The sequence below is a fragment of the Lampetra planeri genome, chromosome 5 (genome assembly GCF_965212315.1).
Source record: "Lampetra planeri chromosome 5, kcLamPlan1.2.h2, whole genome shotgun sequence".
Taxonomy (NCBI): Eukaryota; Metazoa; Chordata; class Hyperoartia; order Petromyzontiformes; family Petromyzontidae; genus Lampetra; species Lampetra planeri.
The window spans coordinates 16,653,392-16,671,885 of record NC_136111.1 but is presented as its reverse complement, the minus strand read 5'-3'; the positions used below and the strand labels follow the sequence as shown (position 1 = coordinate 16,671,885).

General features: G+C 57.4%; 1 protein-coding gene across 5 annotated transcripts in view; it reads left to right on the top strand.

Moving 5' to 3' along the window:
• The window catches only part of DLGAP5 (DLG associated protein 5), a 63,539-nt gene extending 52,169 nt beyond the window's left edge, over positions 1-11,370 (top strand). For all 5 annotated transcript variants that reach the window (XM_078594756.1, XM_078594751.1, XM_078594753.1 and 2 more), the window contains exons 19-20: positions 7,349-7,424; positions 11,237-11,370. In XM_078594756.1, coding sequence (XP_078450882.1) covers positions 7,349-7,424; positions 11,237-11,318 — 158 coding nt within the window. In that variant the 3' untranslated portion in view covers positions 11,319-11,370. The remainder of the gene's footprint in view (positions 1-7,348; positions 7,425-11,236) is intronic.
• The last annotated feature ends 7,124 nt before the right edge of the window (positions 11,371-18,494 follow it).

Below are 18,494 nucleotides of genomic sequence, written 5' to 3'. Positions count from 1 at the left end.
CACGTTCGCCGCTACCACAGATTTCTAACGGAACGAAACGCAGCATGTCGTGAGGGTGACGTTTCAGGCGACGGTCCTCGAGTGCGTGCGCGTGTCTGATGGCGGGGGAGCGGTGGTGGAGCGGTCGACGCGCTGCGCTTACGAACCCGGCGACCAGAGTTCGATTCCCGCTCACGGCCAACACCGGTGACGATTATCTGAACCAGTCTTGGAGTCTCCCCTAGGTCGACTCGGCCTCAAAATGAGTACCTGGTGCGGTGTGTAAATATCCCCACGAGGAAGACAAAGGCGGCCGCGCCTGGTGCAGGCACACCCACCCCCTCGTGTGCCGTGCCGGTAGCCTTCATAGGTGCGACTCGCTAGCAGCACTTGCCCCTACAGTCTGTTGGGGCGGGGGAGTGACGCTAACAACAACAAGCGGAGCGCCGGGCTGCTGTGACGCAGCGAGTTGGCACAGTGGGGAAGCGCAGGTGGTTCATCTGCCAGTCATCTCAGTCGGTCAACCCATGGCACCCGGGTCTGTCCCCGTCATCTCCTGCCAGCGGCGAGCCTTCGATGCTTCAGGTGGCCTCCGAGTGCACCCAGCCTGGTGCCGTGGTGACGTCACCGCCACTTAGCGGCGAAGTGCGGTTGTTTTTATTGAGCTGTGTAAGTGTGCGTGTGAGGTCGTGTGTCTGGGATGCGTGTGAGTGTTTGAAGAGTGCTTGTGTGTGTGAGAGAATGTGGTGCGTGTGTGCGAGATAATGTGGTGCGTATGTGTGTGAAGAGAATTTGGTGCGTGCGTGAGATAATGTGCGTGTGTGTATGTGTGAGAGGATGTGGTGCGTGTGTGTGTGAGAGAATGTGGTGCGTGTGTGTATGTGTGAGAGAATGGTGCGTGTGTTAGAGAATGTGGTGCATGTGTGTCTAAGATAATCTGGTGCATGTGTGTGTGAGAGAATCTGGTGCGTGTGTGTGAGAGTGTGGTGCGTGTGTGAGGTCATGTGTAAGCCTTATGGGTTTTATTTAAGCATGTGTGTGTGTAAAAGCAAGGTGGAGGGTGAGTGTGTGTGTGTGCACAATCGTGTGTATGTGAGGTCGTGTGTGTATGTGGGGAGCGGTGGTGGTTAGCCCGCTGCGCTAGGAACCCGGTGACCCGAGTTGGATTCCCGCTCACGGCCAACACCAGTGACGATTATCTGAACCGGTTCTGGGCCTCCCCTAGGTCGACATAGCCTCAAATGAGTACCTGGTGCGGTGTGTAAATATCCCCACTGGGGAGACAAAGGCGGCCGGGCGTGGTGCTGGCCATGCCATCCCTCACAGGTGTTCGCTAACAGCACTTGCCCCAACAATCTGTTCAGGATATACTGGGGATCTTTGTGTGTGAAGTCGCGTGTGCCTGCGGGAGGCTGCTGCTTATAAGCCAGCGTGGTCGTGTTTGAGCATGTGTGTGTGTATATATGTGTATAAGAGGGGTCGACTTTGAGTGTATGTGCCTGTGTGTGAGGTCGTGTATGTGCACGTGCATGAGGTTGCATGTTTGTGAGGGCCGCATGCAATCCATTGTGTGGTTGCATGTGTGTGTGACGTCGTGTGTACGAGAACGAATGCGCGCGCACGCGTGTGTGTGTGTGTGTGAGGTCGCGCATGCGAGGACCCCATGTAATTCGTTGCGCGGCCATGTACGAGAGCGAGGTTGTGGCCAAGTGGTATCCTTGCACGTGTGAGGTCACGCGTGCGTGAGGTCGAGCACAAGCAAGCGGGGGGTAGGGGGGGTGGGGAGGCACGCGTGTCGCTGCACACTCCATTAGGGGGCCCGGAGCAGAGTGTTTCCTCCTCCTCGATTGATACGAGATGCCCCTTCAGAGGCGCCGTCGTGGAGGGGGGGGGGGCGGCGCCGAAATAGAGGGGGGGAATCGGCAGAGCGGCGGCTGCCCAAGAGGGTAATTGTAAGACTCGGTTCCCATGCGGACAGCACGAGAGAGAGAGAGAGAGACATGCGAGAGAGACTGGGGGGGCGGGTATGGGTGGAAGACGAGGGATGAAGTGGAGATTTGGGGGGAGCGCACACCCACAGCACCTGTCTTCAGAATACGAATGTTTATACTGCAGCAATCCGGGTGAGCTATGAAGCACTTTTTCACACACGTCCAGGAGACGAGTGAAATGCGCGCTTTGAAGGTGCGTCCGCCCTGCCCCACGGAGTGCACGAGCACGCCCGTCTCGCCGCCGTTCCCTGGACGACAACATTTAGAAACGTGCGTTCGGATGATTTTGCTGCTGAAAATGTCCACATGATGAGCCACGTGGTTGAGCTATCAGTTGTGGCCAGGGTGGTTTCTGAAAAACGAGCTAATAGCTTGGAGGGCTTTGCTTGGTCACGTGAAAGAAAAAAATGTGTTTTTATTTTTGTTAAGTGATTTGTTTTCCTTTCCGATACTTTGCACTCCTATCGTGTTTTTGTTGTGTTGTTTGTTGTCACGTTCTGACCCGCCCCAACTGGACATGTGAAAAAGAGCTTTGCAGCTCATCGGATTTCTCCTGCAGTTATAAACATTTTGATTCCGATATTGTCCCCAATGTGGTCACGACGTCGCTCTCGTGGAACAAAGCGTTCATTAGCGGCGGAGCGGCGGGACAACGGCCCACGGAAGCAGATATCAATCAGCTACCTTCAAGTGACTAGCTTCACAGAGCGCGGGGGGCGGTAGCGCGGGGGCGGTAGCGAGGGGTGGGGCCCAGCACTTTCCCACAACCCGTGCCCGCGTGAAGGTGGAACCGATTTAAATATTTAATCCTCGGGAGCTGGAAATTTTTTTTCCGCCAAATTAAGTGCGGCTCCGAGTTTAATGGGATGGGGGTTTTTTTTTTTCTGTGGGTGCAGTCATTGGCGATCGGATTTCAGACCATGAACTCTGATGAGATGTTAACTATCTCACCTTTTATACAGGAGGCCGTGGGTTCGATGATGACCCTGACGCCTGCTGCTGTATATTTAGAGTTTGCGTCTCTGTCTCCCCGTGGTCTCGTGGATTTTTTTCCAGGCTCCGATTTTTTCCCTCCACATTTAGAATCGATGTGCGTTCACAGTATTTGACTGCTCTAAATGTCCACGTGACAAATCCACTTCGTTGAGCTATCATTTGTGGGCAGGTCGCTTCTGAAAAAGAGCAACATAGCTCAGTGGGCCTTACCTGGTAAAAAAAAATAAAAAAATATTGAGTATAGTTTTCAATCCTGCTCGGCGAGCCAATGATCTCAGCCCTCTGACCTCTGAGCCACGAGGCACCATCTCTCTTAGCCCGTTCCGTTCTCCCACCCCCACCCACGTTCCCCCCCTCCCCCCTCGTCTCCCCCTCCCGACGAGACAGGGGCAACCCCATTACCATTGCAATCCGACGTACTAAGTTTCCATTTTGTTTAGAGGAAAAAATGCTTTGCATTGCCCCCACTGCTGCTGTGCTCGACGGATGCTTGTGGATGGCGATGGGGCCATTTTGAGTGGAGGTTTGACGCCGTTTTGGCCCCGGGGTCAATGTCGAGAGTGCTGTTCACTTTAGTATTTTGGCCTGGGGACCGTGCCCCATCCCCCGCTGAGCCGAGAGAGAGCGGAGTGCGGTGGTGGAGTCGAAGGAGATCGCCGGGCCTCCCGTGCGGTGTGCCGTGCGTGTTGTGATTCGACGATGTGTGGTGTGTGTGGGGCGCAGTGAGCGGTGTGGTGTGTGTTGAATGGTTTTGTGTATGTATGTATGTTGAAATTCTTTCACACACCGTTCGTAGCCATGCGCCCTAATTGTGTATGTGTGACCTGTGCGTTGTGTTGTGGGGAGCGAACCCGGCGACCCGAGTTCGATTCCTGCTCACGGCCAACACCAAGCGACGATTATCTGAACTGATCCTGGGCCTCGCCTAGGTCGCCTCGGCCTCAATTGAGTACCTGATGCGGTGTGTAAACATCGCCGCTGGGGAGACAAAGGCGGCCTGGCGTGGTGTTGGCCACCCACCCCCCTCGCGCGCCGTGCCGCCCTTAATAGGTGCTCGCTAACAGCACTTGCCCCAACAGTCTGTTAAGGCGACACAGGGGGTATCTTTGTCTTTGTGTCGTTAAACCTTTGTTCCTACAACGAGTGTCGCCATTCAGTGTGGTACTACGCAGTACGTCAAAGCAGCCACAACTGAGGGTGCTGCATGGAAGCGGTGGGAATGTTTACTGTCTAGAGAGAGAGAGGCAGGCAGTCGTAGGAAAAGGGACCAATGGAGGTGTTGAGCCTGGAATTGAACCAAGCGAGGGGGCTGTGAGTTTGGTGGCGAGGGATGTCCGGGGGAAGAGAAATTCAGACCACAGGTCAGCAAAAGAAAATGGGCGACCTCCCACTGTGAGGATCTTGACTGTGCGGGGCTTTCAATATAAGTCCTTGGTTGCTGGAGCGGAGAATGCATGTGGAGGGGAGTAGAGTGAGATGAGAGGGGAGAGGTAGGAGAGTGCGTGGAGGGGAGTAGAGTGCGATGAGAGGGGAGAGGCAGGAGAGTGCGTGGAGGGGAGTAGAGTGAGATGAGAGGGGAGAGGTAGGAGGGTGCGTGGAGGGGAGTAGAGTGAGATGAGAGGGGAGAGGTAGGTGAGCACGTGGATGGGGAGTAGAGTGAGATGAGAGGGGAGAGGTAGAGTGCGTGGAGGGGAGTGGAGTGAGATGAGAGGGGAGAGGTAGGAGAGTGCGTGGGGTGGAATAGAGTGAGATGAGAGGGGAGAGGTAGGACATTGCATGGATGGGGAGTAGAGTGAGATGAGAGGGGAGAGGTAGGAGAGTGCGTGGAGGGGAGTAGAGTGAGATGAGAGGGGAGAGGGAGGAGAGCGCGTGGAGGGGAGTAGAGTGAGATGAGAGGGGAGAGGTAGGAGAGTGCGTGGAGGGGAGTGGAGTGAGATGAGAGGGGAGAGGTAGGAGAGTGCGTGGAGGGGAGTAGAGTGAGAGGGGAGAGGCAGGAGAGTGCGTGGAGGGGAGTAGAGTGAGATGAGAGGGGAGAGGCAGGAGAGTACGTGGAGGGGAGTAGAGTGAGATGAGAGGGGAGAGGCAGGAGAGTGCGTGGAGGGGAGTGGAGTGAGATGAGAGGGGAGAGGTAGGAGAGTGCGTGGAGGGGAGTAGAGTGAGATGAGAGGGGAGAGGTAGGAGAGTGCGTGGAGGGGAGTAGAGTGAGATGAGAGGGGAGAGGTAGGAGAGTGCGTGGAGGGGAGTAGAGTGAGATGAGAGGGGAGAGGTAGGAGAGTGCGTGGAGGGGAGTAGAGTGAGATGAGAGGGGAGAGGTAGGACATTGCATGGGTGGGGAGTAGAGTGAGATGAGAGGGGAGAGGTAGGAGAGTGCGTGGAGGGGAGTAGAGTGAGATGAGAGGGGAGAGGTAGGAGTGTGCGTGGAGGGGAGTAGAGTGAGATGAGAGGGGAGAGGTAGGAGAGTGCGTGAATGGGAGTAGTGAGATGAGAGGGGAGAGGCAGGAGGGTGCGTGGAGGGGAGTAGAGTGAGATGAGAGGGGAGAGGCAGGAGGGTGCGTGGAGGGGAGTAGAGTGAGATGAGAGGGGAGAGGCAGGAGGGTGCGTGGAGGGGAGTAGAGTGAGATGAGAGGGGAGAGGTAGGAGAGTACGTGGAGGGGAGTAGAATGAGGTGAGAGGGGAGAGGTAGGAGAGTGCGTGGAGGGGAGTAGAGTGAGATGAGAGGGGAGAGGCAGGAGGGTGCGTGGAGGGGAGTAGAGTGAGATGAGAGGGGAGAGGTAGGAGAGTGCGTGATGGGGAGTAGAGTGAGATGAGAGGGGAGAGGCAGGAGAGTGCGTGAATGGGAGTAGTGAGATGAGAGGGGGGAGGGAGGAGAGCGCGTGGAGGGGAGTAGAGTGAGATGAGAGGGGAGGGAGGAGAGCGCGTGGAGGGGAGTAGAGTGAGATGAGAGGGGAGAGGCAGGAGAGTGCGTGGAGGGGAGTAGAGTGAGATGAGAGGGGAGGGAGTAGAGTGCGTGGAGGGGAGTAGAGTGAGATGAGAGGGGAGAGGTAGAGTGCGTGGAGGGGAGTAGAGTGAGATGAGAGGGGAGAGGCAGGAGGGTGCGTGGAGGGGAGTAGAGTGAGACGAGAGGGGAGAGGTAGGAGAGTGCGTGGAGGGGAGTAGAGTGAGATGAGAGGGGAGAGGTAGGAGAGTGCGTGGAGGGGAGTAGAGTGAGATGAGAGGGGAGAGGTAGGAGAGTGCGTGAATGGGAGTAGTGAGATGAGAGGGGAGAGGCAGGAGAGCGCGTGGAGGGGAGTAGAGTGAGATGAGAGGGGAGGGAGTAGAGTGCGTGGAGGGGAGTAGAGTGAGATGAGAGGGGAGAGGCAGGAGAGTGCGTGGAGGGGAGTAGAGTGAGATGAGAGGGGAGATGCAGGAGAGTGCGTGGAGGGGAGTGAGATGAGAGGGGAGAGGCAGGAGAGTGCGTGGAGGGGAGTGAGATGAGAGGGGAGAGGGAGTAGAGTGCGTGGAGGGGAGTAGAGTGAGATGAGAGGGGAATCGGTAGCGTGATGTTGTCCACACTCGTGGAGCAGCACAGGTGGTGTCACACCACCTGTGCTCGGTGCGTGTTAAAGCCGCGGTGTGGTGCTCTGCGTGGCGTGTGTCCGCTCCCCCGCACACTCGCCCCCCACCCCCAGCACTCCCCCTGGACCCCATCTTGCTCTACTGCCCCCCTCCCCCATGTGCCCCGTGTGCTGGACGAGCTGTCGGTGCCGCCTGAAAAATAATGGCAATTACGGGAGTTTTATTTGGGCACGTATTTTAGCTGTGGAGGGGGTCCTCTGGAGGCGACGGGGGCCCCCCCCCGCGCGCCTTCCGGGCCAATGGCGGAATGCGGCCGCCGCTCCGATTTATGAGGCCCGGGTGAAGCGACGGGAGCTGCTGCTGCTGCCGATGCTGCTGCCGATGCGCGGCGTCGATTTGGGTTGTGAGGGATTTTAATTTGGCCGCGCAAACCTCCCCACGTGTGTTGTTGTGAGCCGAGCTGAAGCCGTGTTGTACCGGACTGGGGGAGGCGAGGGACCACACCGCTGACTGGCTCGCGTGCGCGCGTGTGTGTGTGTGCCTGCGTGTGTGTGTGTGTCCGTTCCTGTGGGTGGATTTGTGTTTGTGTGCATGCGTGTGGGTTCGTGCGTGTGGGTTCGTGCGTGTTCCCGCTTGTGTGCGCACATGCGCGTGTTGCTGTGCTTGCGCGTGTGTGTACCTACGTGTGCCTGTGCACGTGTCATCTTGTGTCTGCTTGTACCTGTGAGCGTGCGTGCTTGCCTGCATGTGCACGTGACTGTTTGCACACGCGTGCCTGTGTGTCTACATGTGTACGCGCGTACCTGTGTGCCCGTGCGCGCGTGCAGATGATGAGCTGCCCTGTAACGAGACCCAAGGCTCCGTGATGAGACCACTTTCCATCACCCCAGCCAAGAAGATGAGGCACGTCCACACACACACACGCGTGCGTGCGTGCGTTGCGTTCATGTGTTGCGTTCATGCGTGTGAGTGTGCACACGAGGGGGATGTGTTCAGGGGGTGAGAGGGTGTGCAGGGGCGGGTGTTCAGAGAATGTGTTCAGGGTGTGCGAGTGTGTGTGTGTGGTAAAAGCAATGTACGGTGCGAAAGAAGTTCAACATACATAAACACAATGGCGTGGGGGAGCATGTGTGTACTGGGGGTTGTGTGTGCGACGTAGGTTTGTACAAGATGCGTGTTTCAGGTTTGTGTGTGGATGGTGCCAGTGTCCATTGTAGGGTGTTTGTGTACGGTGTGTGCATGCAGATACGGTGTGTGTGTGCGCAAGGTGTGTGTAGGTACGGTGTGTGTGTGTGTGCAAGGTGCGTGTAGGTACGGTGTGTGTGTGTGCAAGGTGCGTGTAGGTACGGTGTGCGTGTGTGTGTGTAGGTACGGTGTGTGTGCAAGGTGCGTGTAGGTACGATGTGTGTGTGTGTGCAAGGTGTGTGTAGGTACGGTGTGTGTGTGTGCAAGGTGTGTGTAGGTACGGTGTGTGTGTGCAAGGTGTGTGTAGGTACGGTGTGTGTGCAAGGTGCGTGTAGGTACGATGTGTGTGTGTGTGCAAGGTGTGTGTAGGTACGGTGTGTGTGTGTGCAAGGTGTGTGTAGGTACGGTGTGTGTGTGCAAGGTGTGTGTAGGTACGCTTTGTGTGTGTGCAAGGTGCGTGTAGGTACGGTGTGCGTGTGTGTGTGCAAGGTACGTGTAGGTACGATGTGTGTGTGTGTGCAAGGTGTGTGTAGGTACGGTATGTGTGTGGGCAAGGTGTGTGTAGGTACGGTGTGCGTGTGTGTGCGTGCAGGTGCGGTGTGTGTGCAAGGTGTGTGTAGGTACTGTGTGTGTGTGTGCAAGGTGTGTGTAGGTACGGTGTGTGTGTGTGTGTGCAAGGTGTGTGTAGGTACGGTGTGTGTGTGCAAGGTGTGTGTAGGTACGGTGTGTGTGCAAGGTGCGTGTAGGTACGGTGTGTGTGTGCAAGGTGTGTGTAGGTACGGTGTGTGTGTGCAAGGTGCGTGTAGGTACGGTGTGTGTGTGGGCACGTGTCACACGCTTGTGCAGATTTTGTACAGGGTGCGTGTGTGCATGGTGTGCGTATACATTGCATGTGCACAGAGTATCAGGCTGTGTGTGTGTGTGTGTATGTGTGCAGGCTGTGTGTGTGTGTGTGTGCGCGTGCAGGCTGTGTGCGTGTGCAGGGTCTCGCGTGCAGTGCGTGCGTGCACGGCGCACGGGGCCCACGTGCGGGAATGCTGATGCCATTGATTGCCGGAGTGGGCGCGCTGGCATAATTGAATGCGTTCTATCATGTCTGTCAGGCCCCTTTAGTAAATTGAGCCGTCGAGCTAACAAGCTCAATCTCTATTGCCGGCTTCATAGCTCACACGGCGGCTCCCTCCATCCCCCGGCGAGACGGAGCGCCGACGACGGCCTCCCTCCCACGGCCACGCCGAGCGGTCAGGGTAACCCCGCGTCTCGCTCGCGCGGCAGGGTAACCTCTCGTCGTTTGAGTGGCAGGGTAACCCCGCGTCTCACCCGTTTGGCAGGGTAACCTCTCGGCGTTTGTGTGGCAGGGTAACCTCTCGGCGTTTGTGTGGCAGGGTAACCTCGCGTCTCCCTCGCGTGGCAGGGTAACCTCTCGGCGTTTGTGTGGCAGGGTAACCTCGCGTCTCCCTCGCGTGGCAGGGTAACCTCTCGTGGCAGGGTAACCCGCTTCTCGCTCGAGTGGTAGGGTAACCTTGCTTGGCAGGGTAACCTCGTCTCCCTCGCGTGGCAGGGTAACCTCGCATGGCAGGGTAACCTCGCGTCTCCCTCGCGTGGCAGGGTAACCTCGCGTCTCCCTCGCGTGGCAGGGTAACCTCGCGTGGCAGGGTAACCCGCGTCCCTCATGGTGTGGTGTGTGTACCATGTGTATGTGGGGGGGAAATGTGTATTGTTTGGTGTGTGTATGATGTGGTGTACTGTGCGGAGGGTGAGGTTGGATGTGGTGTGTTACTGTGTGGAGGGTAGACTGTGTGGTGTGAGAGGTTGTGTGTGTGGTGTGTGTGGTGTGTGAAGGGTAGACTGTTGTGTGTGTGGTGTGTGAAGGGTAGACTGTTGTGTGTGTGGTGTGAGGTGTGTGTGGTGTATGAGGTTGTGTGTGTGGTGTGTGAAGGGTAGACTGTTGTGTGTGTGGTGTGTGAAGGGTAGACTGTTGTGTGTGTGGTGTGTGAAGGGTAGACTGTTGTGTGTGTGGTGTGTGAAGGGTAGACTGTTGTGTGTGTGGTGTGTGAAGGGTAGACTGGTGTGTGTGTGGTGTGTGTGTGGTGTGTGAGGTTGTTGTGGTGTGTGTGAGGTTGTGTGTGTGGTGTGCAGGGTAGACTGTTGTGTGTGTGTGGTGTGCAGGGTAGACTGTTGTGTGTGTGTGGTGTGAAGGGTAGACTGTTGTGGGTGTGGTGTGTGTGAGGTTGTGTGTGGTGTGTGTGGTGTGTGTGAGGTGTGTGTGGTGTGTGAAGAGGAGACTGTTGTGTGTGTGGAGTGTGGTGTGTGAGGTTGTTGTGGTGTGTGTGTGGTGTGCAGGGTAGACTGTTGTGTGTGTGTGGTGTGAAGGGTAGACTGTTGTGTGTGTGGTGTGGTGTGTGTGAGGTTGTGTGTGGTGTGTGTGAGGTGTGTGTGAAGAGGAGACTGTTGTGTGTGTGGAGTGTGTGTGGTGTGAAGGGTAGACTGTTGTGTGTGTGGTGTGTGAGGTTGTGTGTGAGGTGTGTGTGGTGTGTGTGAGGTGTGTGTGAAGAGGAGACTGTTGTGTGTGTGGAGTGTGTGTGGTGTGAAGGGTAGACTGTTGTGTGTGTGGTGTGTGAGGTTGTGTGTGAGGTGTGTGTGGTGTGTGTGAGGTTGTGTGTGAGGTAGTGTGTGCGGTGTGTGTGAAGAGGAGACTGTTGTGTGTGTGGAGTAGGGTGCAGAGTGTGAGGAGGGTCCTGTGTGCTAGTCTGTGTTGGTATTGCGCCATTACATGGCAACGTTACAAAATTCAGCGCATATATCATCTTCGCGGCGTTGTGTGCGGTACATTGTGGTGGTTGCGTTGAGTTCCATGTGAGTATTGTAGTGGGAGCGGTGGTGCAGCGGTTAGCACTACGCTGCGCTTACGAACCCGGCGACCCGAGTTCGATTCCTGCTCACAGCCAACACCAGTGACGATTATCTGAACCGGTCCTGGGCCTCCCCTAGGTCGACTCGGCCTCAAATGAGTACCTGCTGCGGTGTGTAAACATCGCCACTGGGGAGACGAAGGCGGTCGGGCGTGGTCCTGGCCAAGCCACAACCCCCTCGTGTGCCGCTAACAGCGCTTGCCCCGACAGTCTGTGAAAGACTCTACGGGGCATCTTCATCACTGCTGCAGTATTTGTTGTGTGTTGTGGTGTATGGGGTGGGTGGTGTGGTTTATGGAGTGTTTTGGTCTACGTTATGTATTTATTTGGGTCTTTCGGTAAAGTCGCGGAGATGGGTCCAAAGAAAATAACAAACTACGACGTTTCGATCGCAGCACAAGCCGTGGTCCTTAGGTGGTTATGTGTTGTGGTATGTGCTGCATCTTGTGGTATGCGCTGTGTGTTGTGTAGTATGTTGAGGTATGTGCTGCATCTTGTGGTAGGTGTAGTGTGTGGAGTGCATGTGGTTTTACATGTATACGTGGCGTGTAGCGGTACGCGTCGTGTCGAGTGGAGAATGCCGCGTGTTGTGAACTCTGCGCTTCGCTGACCCCGCAGGGCCGCGCCGGGAGGAGTGGAGGTGCTCCTCTCGCCCATGCGGCGCTCCCTGCGCCTCGAGGGACGCGGCACCCCCTGCTGACCCCCCCCCCACCGACCCAGCCGGGAGCCCCCCGACCCCCCAACTCTGGGACCCCCCCCCCCCCCCCCCCCCCTGTGGAGAGACGGACAGGGAACCCGCCGCCATTCCTGCCTCGGGACGAAGTGAAGAGCAAGAGGATTTAGAGCCCCCCCCCCCCCCGGCCATCACACCCCCCAGAATGACCCCCGTTTTATTAAACTTGTCTTCAAATAAAGTGTTTGTTTACAATGAAGCCTCCATTGTGCTGAGTGAGCGGCCCCTCGCCTCGGCCCCCCCCCCTCCCCTCGCCTCGACCCTCCCCTCCCCTTGCCCCCCTCCTTCCCCCCCATTCCCTCGCCCCCATTCCCTTGCCCATCTCATCCCCTCACCTCCCTCATCCCCTCCCCTCACCCCCCCATCCACTTCCCTCGTCCCATCCCCTTGCCCCCCCCCCGCGACCCCCCCCCATCGCCTCCCCCCGGCCCCTCCACCCCCTCCCATCTCCTCGCCCCCCCCATCCCCTCCCATGGCCCCGCCCCTCCCGTCAGCCCCTCTCCCCGCGGGGGTTAAGGGGCGCTTGGCCACAGCAGGCGGGGGAGGGGGCTCTCTTGCCCCCCCCCCCCTCTGCTCCTCCCTCACTGAACCCCCAGCGCCAATTACCGCGCGGAGCCGCTCGCATTCATCATGGGCAGCCCTGGGACGCGGGGGATGGGGGGGGGGGTGTAGGGATTGGGGGGCGGGGCGGGGTGGGGGGCTAAATTCTCTTCTCAGGAGCGACTGGCCCCTTCCCGCCGCTGCTCAGAGCCTCATTAACAAAATGGTTCTTCAGCGCGCCGCTTTACGACGGCAATGTGCAGCGTCCCAAGTGGGGGGGGGGGGGGGGTCCCACGGGTGGGGGAGGGGCGGGGCTGTGGGCCCCAACGCTTCCTCGAGCCCCCACCTGCAGCGTCTACAGAACGGGGGGAGAGGGGGTGGGGGGGGGTGGAGGGCGGTGGGGGGGGTGGAGGGCGGTGGGGGGGGGCGGGGTGTGGAGGGCGGTGGGGGGGGGTGTGGAGGGCGGTGGGGGGGTGTGGAGGGGGTTGTGGGGGGGGATGTGAATGGCGTTAGGGGTGGAGGGGAGTGACCCCCGCTTGAGGGAGGAGAGAGCAGAAGCGTCAGGAGGAGGGAGCGCTCTTCCCGCCCCCGCCATCCCCCGCCATCCCCCGCCAGGATCACGAGAGAGAGAGAAGAGGAGGAGGGGGGGGGAAGAGAGCGAGAGAGGAGACAGCGGGAGGGAGAGGAGGCAGAGCGGGAGGGAGAGAGACAGGGGGAGAGCGAGCTAGATCCATCAGTCGCTCGCTGAATAAATCACGCGCGCAGTGCGGAGGAGGAGGAGGCGGCGGCGGAGAGCGAAGAGCGGAGAGATTCGTGGAGCCCAGCGCTGCCCCGGAGCCAGAGAGCGACGAGCAGGTAACGGGAGCCGGGGCTGTCCGGGGCGTGTGGTGGGATACGGGAAGAGAGTGGGGGGGGGTCACGGCGTGCGGGGAGAGAGTGGACGCCGGGGGGGGGGGGGATATCGAAGCGAGGATTCCCGCTCGGAGGCGAGGCGAGGGGGTGGAGTGCGCGCAGCCAGAAGTTTACTGCCCGCGCGTGCTCACCCGAGGTTGGTGACGAGGCGAGGGATGGGGGGTGCGGGGTGCTGGGGTGGTGGCCGTGAGGTGAGCGGAGCGCGTGCTGAAGGAGGAATGAGGTGCTGGGTGAGGGACGGGGGTCGGGTTTGAGGGCTTCGGGGACTGAGGTGGGCTAAGGTGAGGTTCTGGGTGAGGCTACGTGGGGTTGAGGTTCGTCAAGGTGGTGGGGTGGCGCTGCTGCTGCTGCTGCGCCTGGACGAGTGGCTGAGTCGCTAGAGGGCAGCTGGTGGTGATGGTCCTGATAGTTGATGGGGCTGGGGTTGGTTCGGTTCCTGCGCGGCTGTGGTGTTCGTTGGGGTGTGTGGCGAGTCGGGTGTGGTTTGACTCGTTGACGAGGCTTTGTGGGATTGGTAAGGTTGTGTGGTGAGGGTAGGTGGGTAGGCAGGTGGTGGTGAGGAATTGTGAGGCTCGGTGGTGAGGTATGCTGAGGGATTGTGTGACTCGGTGAGGGATGGTCAGGCTGAGTGGGGAGTTGTGGCTGTGGTGGTGAGGGGTGGTGAGGTTGTGGGGGTGAGGGGTGGTGAGGTTGTGGTGGTGAGGGGTGGTGAGGTTGTGGGGGTGAGGGGTGGTGAGGTTGTGGGGGTGAGGGGTGGTGAGGTTGTGGGGGTGAGGGGGTGGCGAGGGGTGGTGGTGAGGTTGTGGTGGTGAGGTTGTGGGGGGTGAGGGGTGGTGAGGTGGTGGTGAGGGGTGGTGAGGTTGTGGGGGTGAGGGGTGGCGAGGGGTGGTGATGTTGTGGGGGTGAGGTTGTGGTGAGGGGTGGTGAGGTTGTGGGGGTGAGGGGTGGTGGTGAGGGGTAGTGAGGTTGTGGGGGTGAGGGGTGGTGGTGAGGGGTGGTGAGGTTGTGGGGGTGAGGTTGTGGTGAGGGGTGGTGAGGTTGTGGGGGTGAGGGGTGGTGGTGAGGGGTGGTGAGGTTGTGGGGGTGAGGGGTGGTGGTGAGGGGTGAGGGGTGGTGAGGTTGTGGTGGTGAGGGGTGGTAAGGTTGTGGGGTGAGGGGTGGTGAGGTTGTGGGGGTGAGGGGTGGTGAGGTTGTGGTGGTGAGGGGTGGTGAGGTTGTGGGGGTGGAGGGGTGGTGAGGTTGTGGTGGTGAGGGGTGGTGAGGTTGTGGTGGTGAGGGGTGGTGAGGTTGTGTTGGTGAGGGGTTCTGCGTTAGTTCTGCAGCGCGGAGCGCGCGGCGTGAGCTTAGTGATGAGTGGGGAGGGTGAGTGATGAGTGGGGAGGGTGAGTGGTGAGTGGGGAGGGTGCGTGGTGAGTGGTGAAGGTGAGTGGGGAGTGGTGAGTGGGGAGGGGTGAGTGATGAGTGGGGAGGGTGAGTGGTGAGTGGGGAGGGTGAGTGGTGAGTGGGGAGGGTGAGTGGTGAGTGGGGAGGGTGCGTGGTGAGTGGTGAAGGTGAGTGGGGAGTGGTGAGTGGTGAGGGTGAGCGGTGAGTGGGGAGGGGGAGGGTGAGTGGGGAGGGTGAGCGGTGAGTGGGGAGGGTGATTGGTCAGTGGTGAGGGTGAGTGGTGAGTGGGGAGGTTGAGTGGTGAGTGGGGAGGGTGTGGGGAGGGTGTGTGGTGAGTGGGGAGGGTGAGTGGGGAGGGTGATTGGTCAGTGGTGAGGGTGAGTGGTGAGTGGGGAGGTTGAGTGGTGAGTGGGGAGGGTGTGGGGAGGGTGTGTGGTGAGTGGGGAGGGTGAGTGGGGAGGGTGAGCGGTGAGTGGGGAGGGTGAGTGGTCAGTGGTGAGGGTGAGTGGTGAGTGGGGAGGGTTCGTGGTGAGTGGGGAGGGTGAGTGGTGAGTGGGGAGGGTGAGCGGTGTGCTGTGAGGTGAGCGGTGAGTGGGGAGAGTGAGCGGTGAGTGGGGAGAGTGAGCGGTGAGTGGGGAGGGTTAGTGGTGAGTGGGGAGGGTTCGTGGTGAGTGGGAGGGTTCGTGGTGAGGGTTCGTGGTGAGTGGGGAGGGTTCGTGGTGAGTGGGGAGGGTGAGTGGTGAGTGGGGAGGGTGAGGGGTGAGTGGGCAGGGTGAGTGGGGAGGGTGAGTGGGGAGGGTTCGTGGTGAGTGGGGAGGGTTCGTGGTGAGTGGGGAGGGTTCGTGGTGAGTGGGGAGGGTGAGTGGTGAGTGGGGAGGGTGAGTGGTGAGTGGGGAGGGTGAGTGGTGAGTGGGGAGGGTGAGTGGGCAGGCTGAGTGGGGAGGGTGAGTGGGGAGGGTGAGTGGTGAGTGGGGAGGGTGAGCGGTGTGCTGCGAGGTGAGCGAGTGTGGTTTCGGGTGGAGTGTGCGTGGGGTGAGAGGTAAATTGTGCGTGTGGGTGAGAGTGTCTGATTCGAGGTGTGTGTGTGGTAAGCACGTGGTGTGAGTGTGGGATGTGTGGTGTGAGTGTGGGATGTGTGGTGTGTGTCGGTGAGTCTGTGTGGAGTGTGTGCTGTGTGCACGTGTGTCTGTGTGATTCAGACGGCGTACCAATAAATATCTGTAACGGTCCAGGGCCACTCCTAGGTAGACTCAGCCTCAAATGAGTGTACTGGGAAGACAAAGGCGGTCGGGCGTGATGCTGGCCACCCACCCCCATGTGTACCGTGCCGGCATTCATCGGGACTCGCTAACAGCACTTGCCCCAACAGTCTGTTAAGGCTACACGGGTTTTCTTTGTTGTGATGTACACACTGGGATGTACGTGCCAGTTTGTGTGTGTGGTGTGCTTGCATGTGTGAATGTCTTGTTGTTGTACACTGTGGTGTGTGTGTGTAGTCTAGGTGTGTGTGTAGTCTGTGTGTGTGTGTGTAGTCTGTGTGTGTGTGTGTAGTCTGTGTGTGTGTGTAGTCTAGATGTGTGTGCGTGTAGGTGTGTGTGTGTAGTTTGGGTGTGTGTGTGTGTAGGTGTGTGTGTGTAGTCTGTGTGTGTGTAGTCTGTGTGTGTAGTCTGTGTGTGTGTAGTCTGTGTGTGTGTAGTCTAGGTGTGTGTGTGTAGGTGTGTGTGTAGGTGTGTGTGTGTGTAGTTGTGTGTGTGTAGGTGTGTGAGTAATCTGTGTGTGTGTAGTCTGTGTGTGTAGTCTGGGTGTGTGTGTAGTCTGGGTGTGTGTGTTTGTGTAGGTGTGTGTGTAGTCTAGGTGTGTGTGTGTGTTAGTGTAGGTGTCTGCGTATAGTCTAGGTGTGTGTGTGTGTAGTCTAGGGTGTGTGTGTGTGTGTAGGTGTGTATGTGTAGTCTGGGTGTGTGTGTAGTCTGGGTGTGTGTGTAGTCTGTGTGTGTGTAGGTGTGTGTGTAATCTGGGTGTGTGTGTAATCTGGGTGTGTGTGTAGGTGTGTGTGTGTAGTCTGGGTGTGTGTGTAGGTGTGTGTGTGTGTAGTCTAGGTGTGTGTGTAGTCTGGGTGTGTGTGTTTGTGTAGGTGTGTGTGTAGTCTAGGTGTGTGTGTGTGTGTGTGTTTGTGTAGGTGTCTGCGTATAGTCTAGGTGTGTGCGTATAGTCTAGGTGTGTGTGTGTGTAGTCTAGGTGTGTGTGTGTGTAGGTGTGTATGTGTAGTCTGGGTGTGTGTGTAGTCTGTGTGTGTGTAGGTGTATGTGTGTGTAATCTGGGTGTGTGTGTAATCTGGGTGTGTGTGTAGGTGTGTGTGTAGTCTAAGTGTGTGTGTAGTCTGGGTGTGTGTGTAGGTGTGTGTGTGTGTGTAGGTGTTTGTGTAAGGTGTGTGTCTAGGTGTGTGTGTAGGTGTGTGTGTCTAGGTGTGTGGGTGTAGTCTATGTGTGTGTGTCTAGGTGGTGTGTGTGTAGTCTGTGTGTGTGTGTGTAGGTGTGTGTGGTAGATGTGTGTGTAGGTGTGTGTGTGTGTGTCTAGGTGTGTGTGTAGGTGTGTGTGTCTAGGTGTGTGTGTGTAGTCTATGTGTGTGTGTCTAGGTGTGTGTGTGTGTGTAGTCTGTGTGTGTGTGTGTGTAGTTTGTGTGTGTGTAGTCTATGTGTGTGTGTGTAGTCTATGTGTGTGTGTGTAGGTGTGTGTGTGTGTAGTATGTGTGTGTGTGTAGTCTGTGTGTGTGTAGTCTAGGTGTGTGTGTAGGTGTGTGTGTGTAGTCTGTGTGTGTGTGTAGTCTAGGTGTGTGTGTGTAGTCTGTGTGTGTGTGTGTGTAGTCTCTGTGTGTGTGTAGTCTGTGTGTGTAATCTAGGTGTGTGTGTGTGTGTGTGTAGTCTGTGTGTGTGTGTAGTCTAGGTGTGTGTGTAGGTGTGTGTGTGTTGTCTGGGTGTGTGTGTAGTCTGGGTGTGTGTGTAGCCTAGGTGTGTGTAGGTGTGTGTGTGTGTAGTCTGTGTGTGTGTGTAGTCTAGGTGTAAGTGTGTGTAGTCTGTGTGTGTTTGTGTAGTCTGTGTGTGTGTGTGTAGTCTGTGTGTGTGTGTAGGTGTGTGTGTGTGTAGTCTGTGTGTGTAGTCTAGGTGTGTGTGTAGGTGTGTGTGTGTAGTCTAGTGTGTGTAGGTGTGTGTGTAGTATGTGTGTGTGTGTAGTCTGTGTGTGTGTAGTCTAGGTGTGTGTGTAGGTGTGTGTGTGTAGTCTGTGTGTGTGTGTAGTCTAGGTGTGTGTGTGTAGTCTGTGTGTGTTGTGTAGTCTGTGTGTGTGTGTGTAGTCTGTGTGTGTGTGTAGTCTGTGTGTGTAATCTAGGTGTGTGTGTGTGTGTGTAGTCTGTGTGTGTGTAGTCTGTGTGTGTGTGTGTAGTCTGTGTGTGTGTAGTCTAGGTGTGTGTGTAGGTGTGTGTGTGTGTGTGTAGTCTGGGTGTGTGTGTGTGTAGTCTGGGTGTGTGTGTGTAGTCTAGGTGTGTGTAGGTGTGTGTGTGTAGTCTGGGTGTGTGTGTGTGTAGTCTGGTGTGTGTGTGTAGTCTGTGTGTGTGTAGGTGTGTGTGTGTGTGCAGTCTAGGTGTGTGTGTGTGTAGTCTGGGTGTGTGTGTGTAGTCTGTGGTGTGTGTAGTGTAGGTGTGTGTGTGTGTGCAGTCTAGGTGTGTGTGTGTGAGTGTACACTGGGGGTTTATGTATGTGTGCGAGTGTGAGCACACTCACTCACGCTGCGAGACCATTCCTATCAACTTCATTCTGCTCACACGGAGATCTCGCCGCGAAAATATGCTTCATACCAAGCTATATAATACACGGCGTGTGTGGTCACCGTGCGAGGCGTGTGTGTGTGTTTCCGTGACACATCGTGTGTGTGTGTGCGTGACACATCGTGTGTGTGTGTGTGTGCGTGACACATCGTGGTGTGTGTGTGTGCGTGACACCGTGTTCATGCGTTTTCATATTTCCTACGTCGAGAGAGAGAGTGAAGATGTCACGTGTAAGATGTGTATGTTTAATATTGCTGCAAGCGATGCGATGTCGCGGGTGTGTGTGTGTCACGTTGCGTTGTAAGGTGTTAAGTCCACGTGGCCTCGACGTGCACATGTCCTGGCACAAGCGCCGTGGGGACGTCACCACCACTGGCGGTTGTTGTTGTTGTTGTGAGGTTTGTGTCAGATTGTAGTGTAATTGTGTGTGTGTCACATTGTAAAGTGTGTGTGTGTCACAGTGTGTGTGTCACATTGTGTGTGGTGTGTCA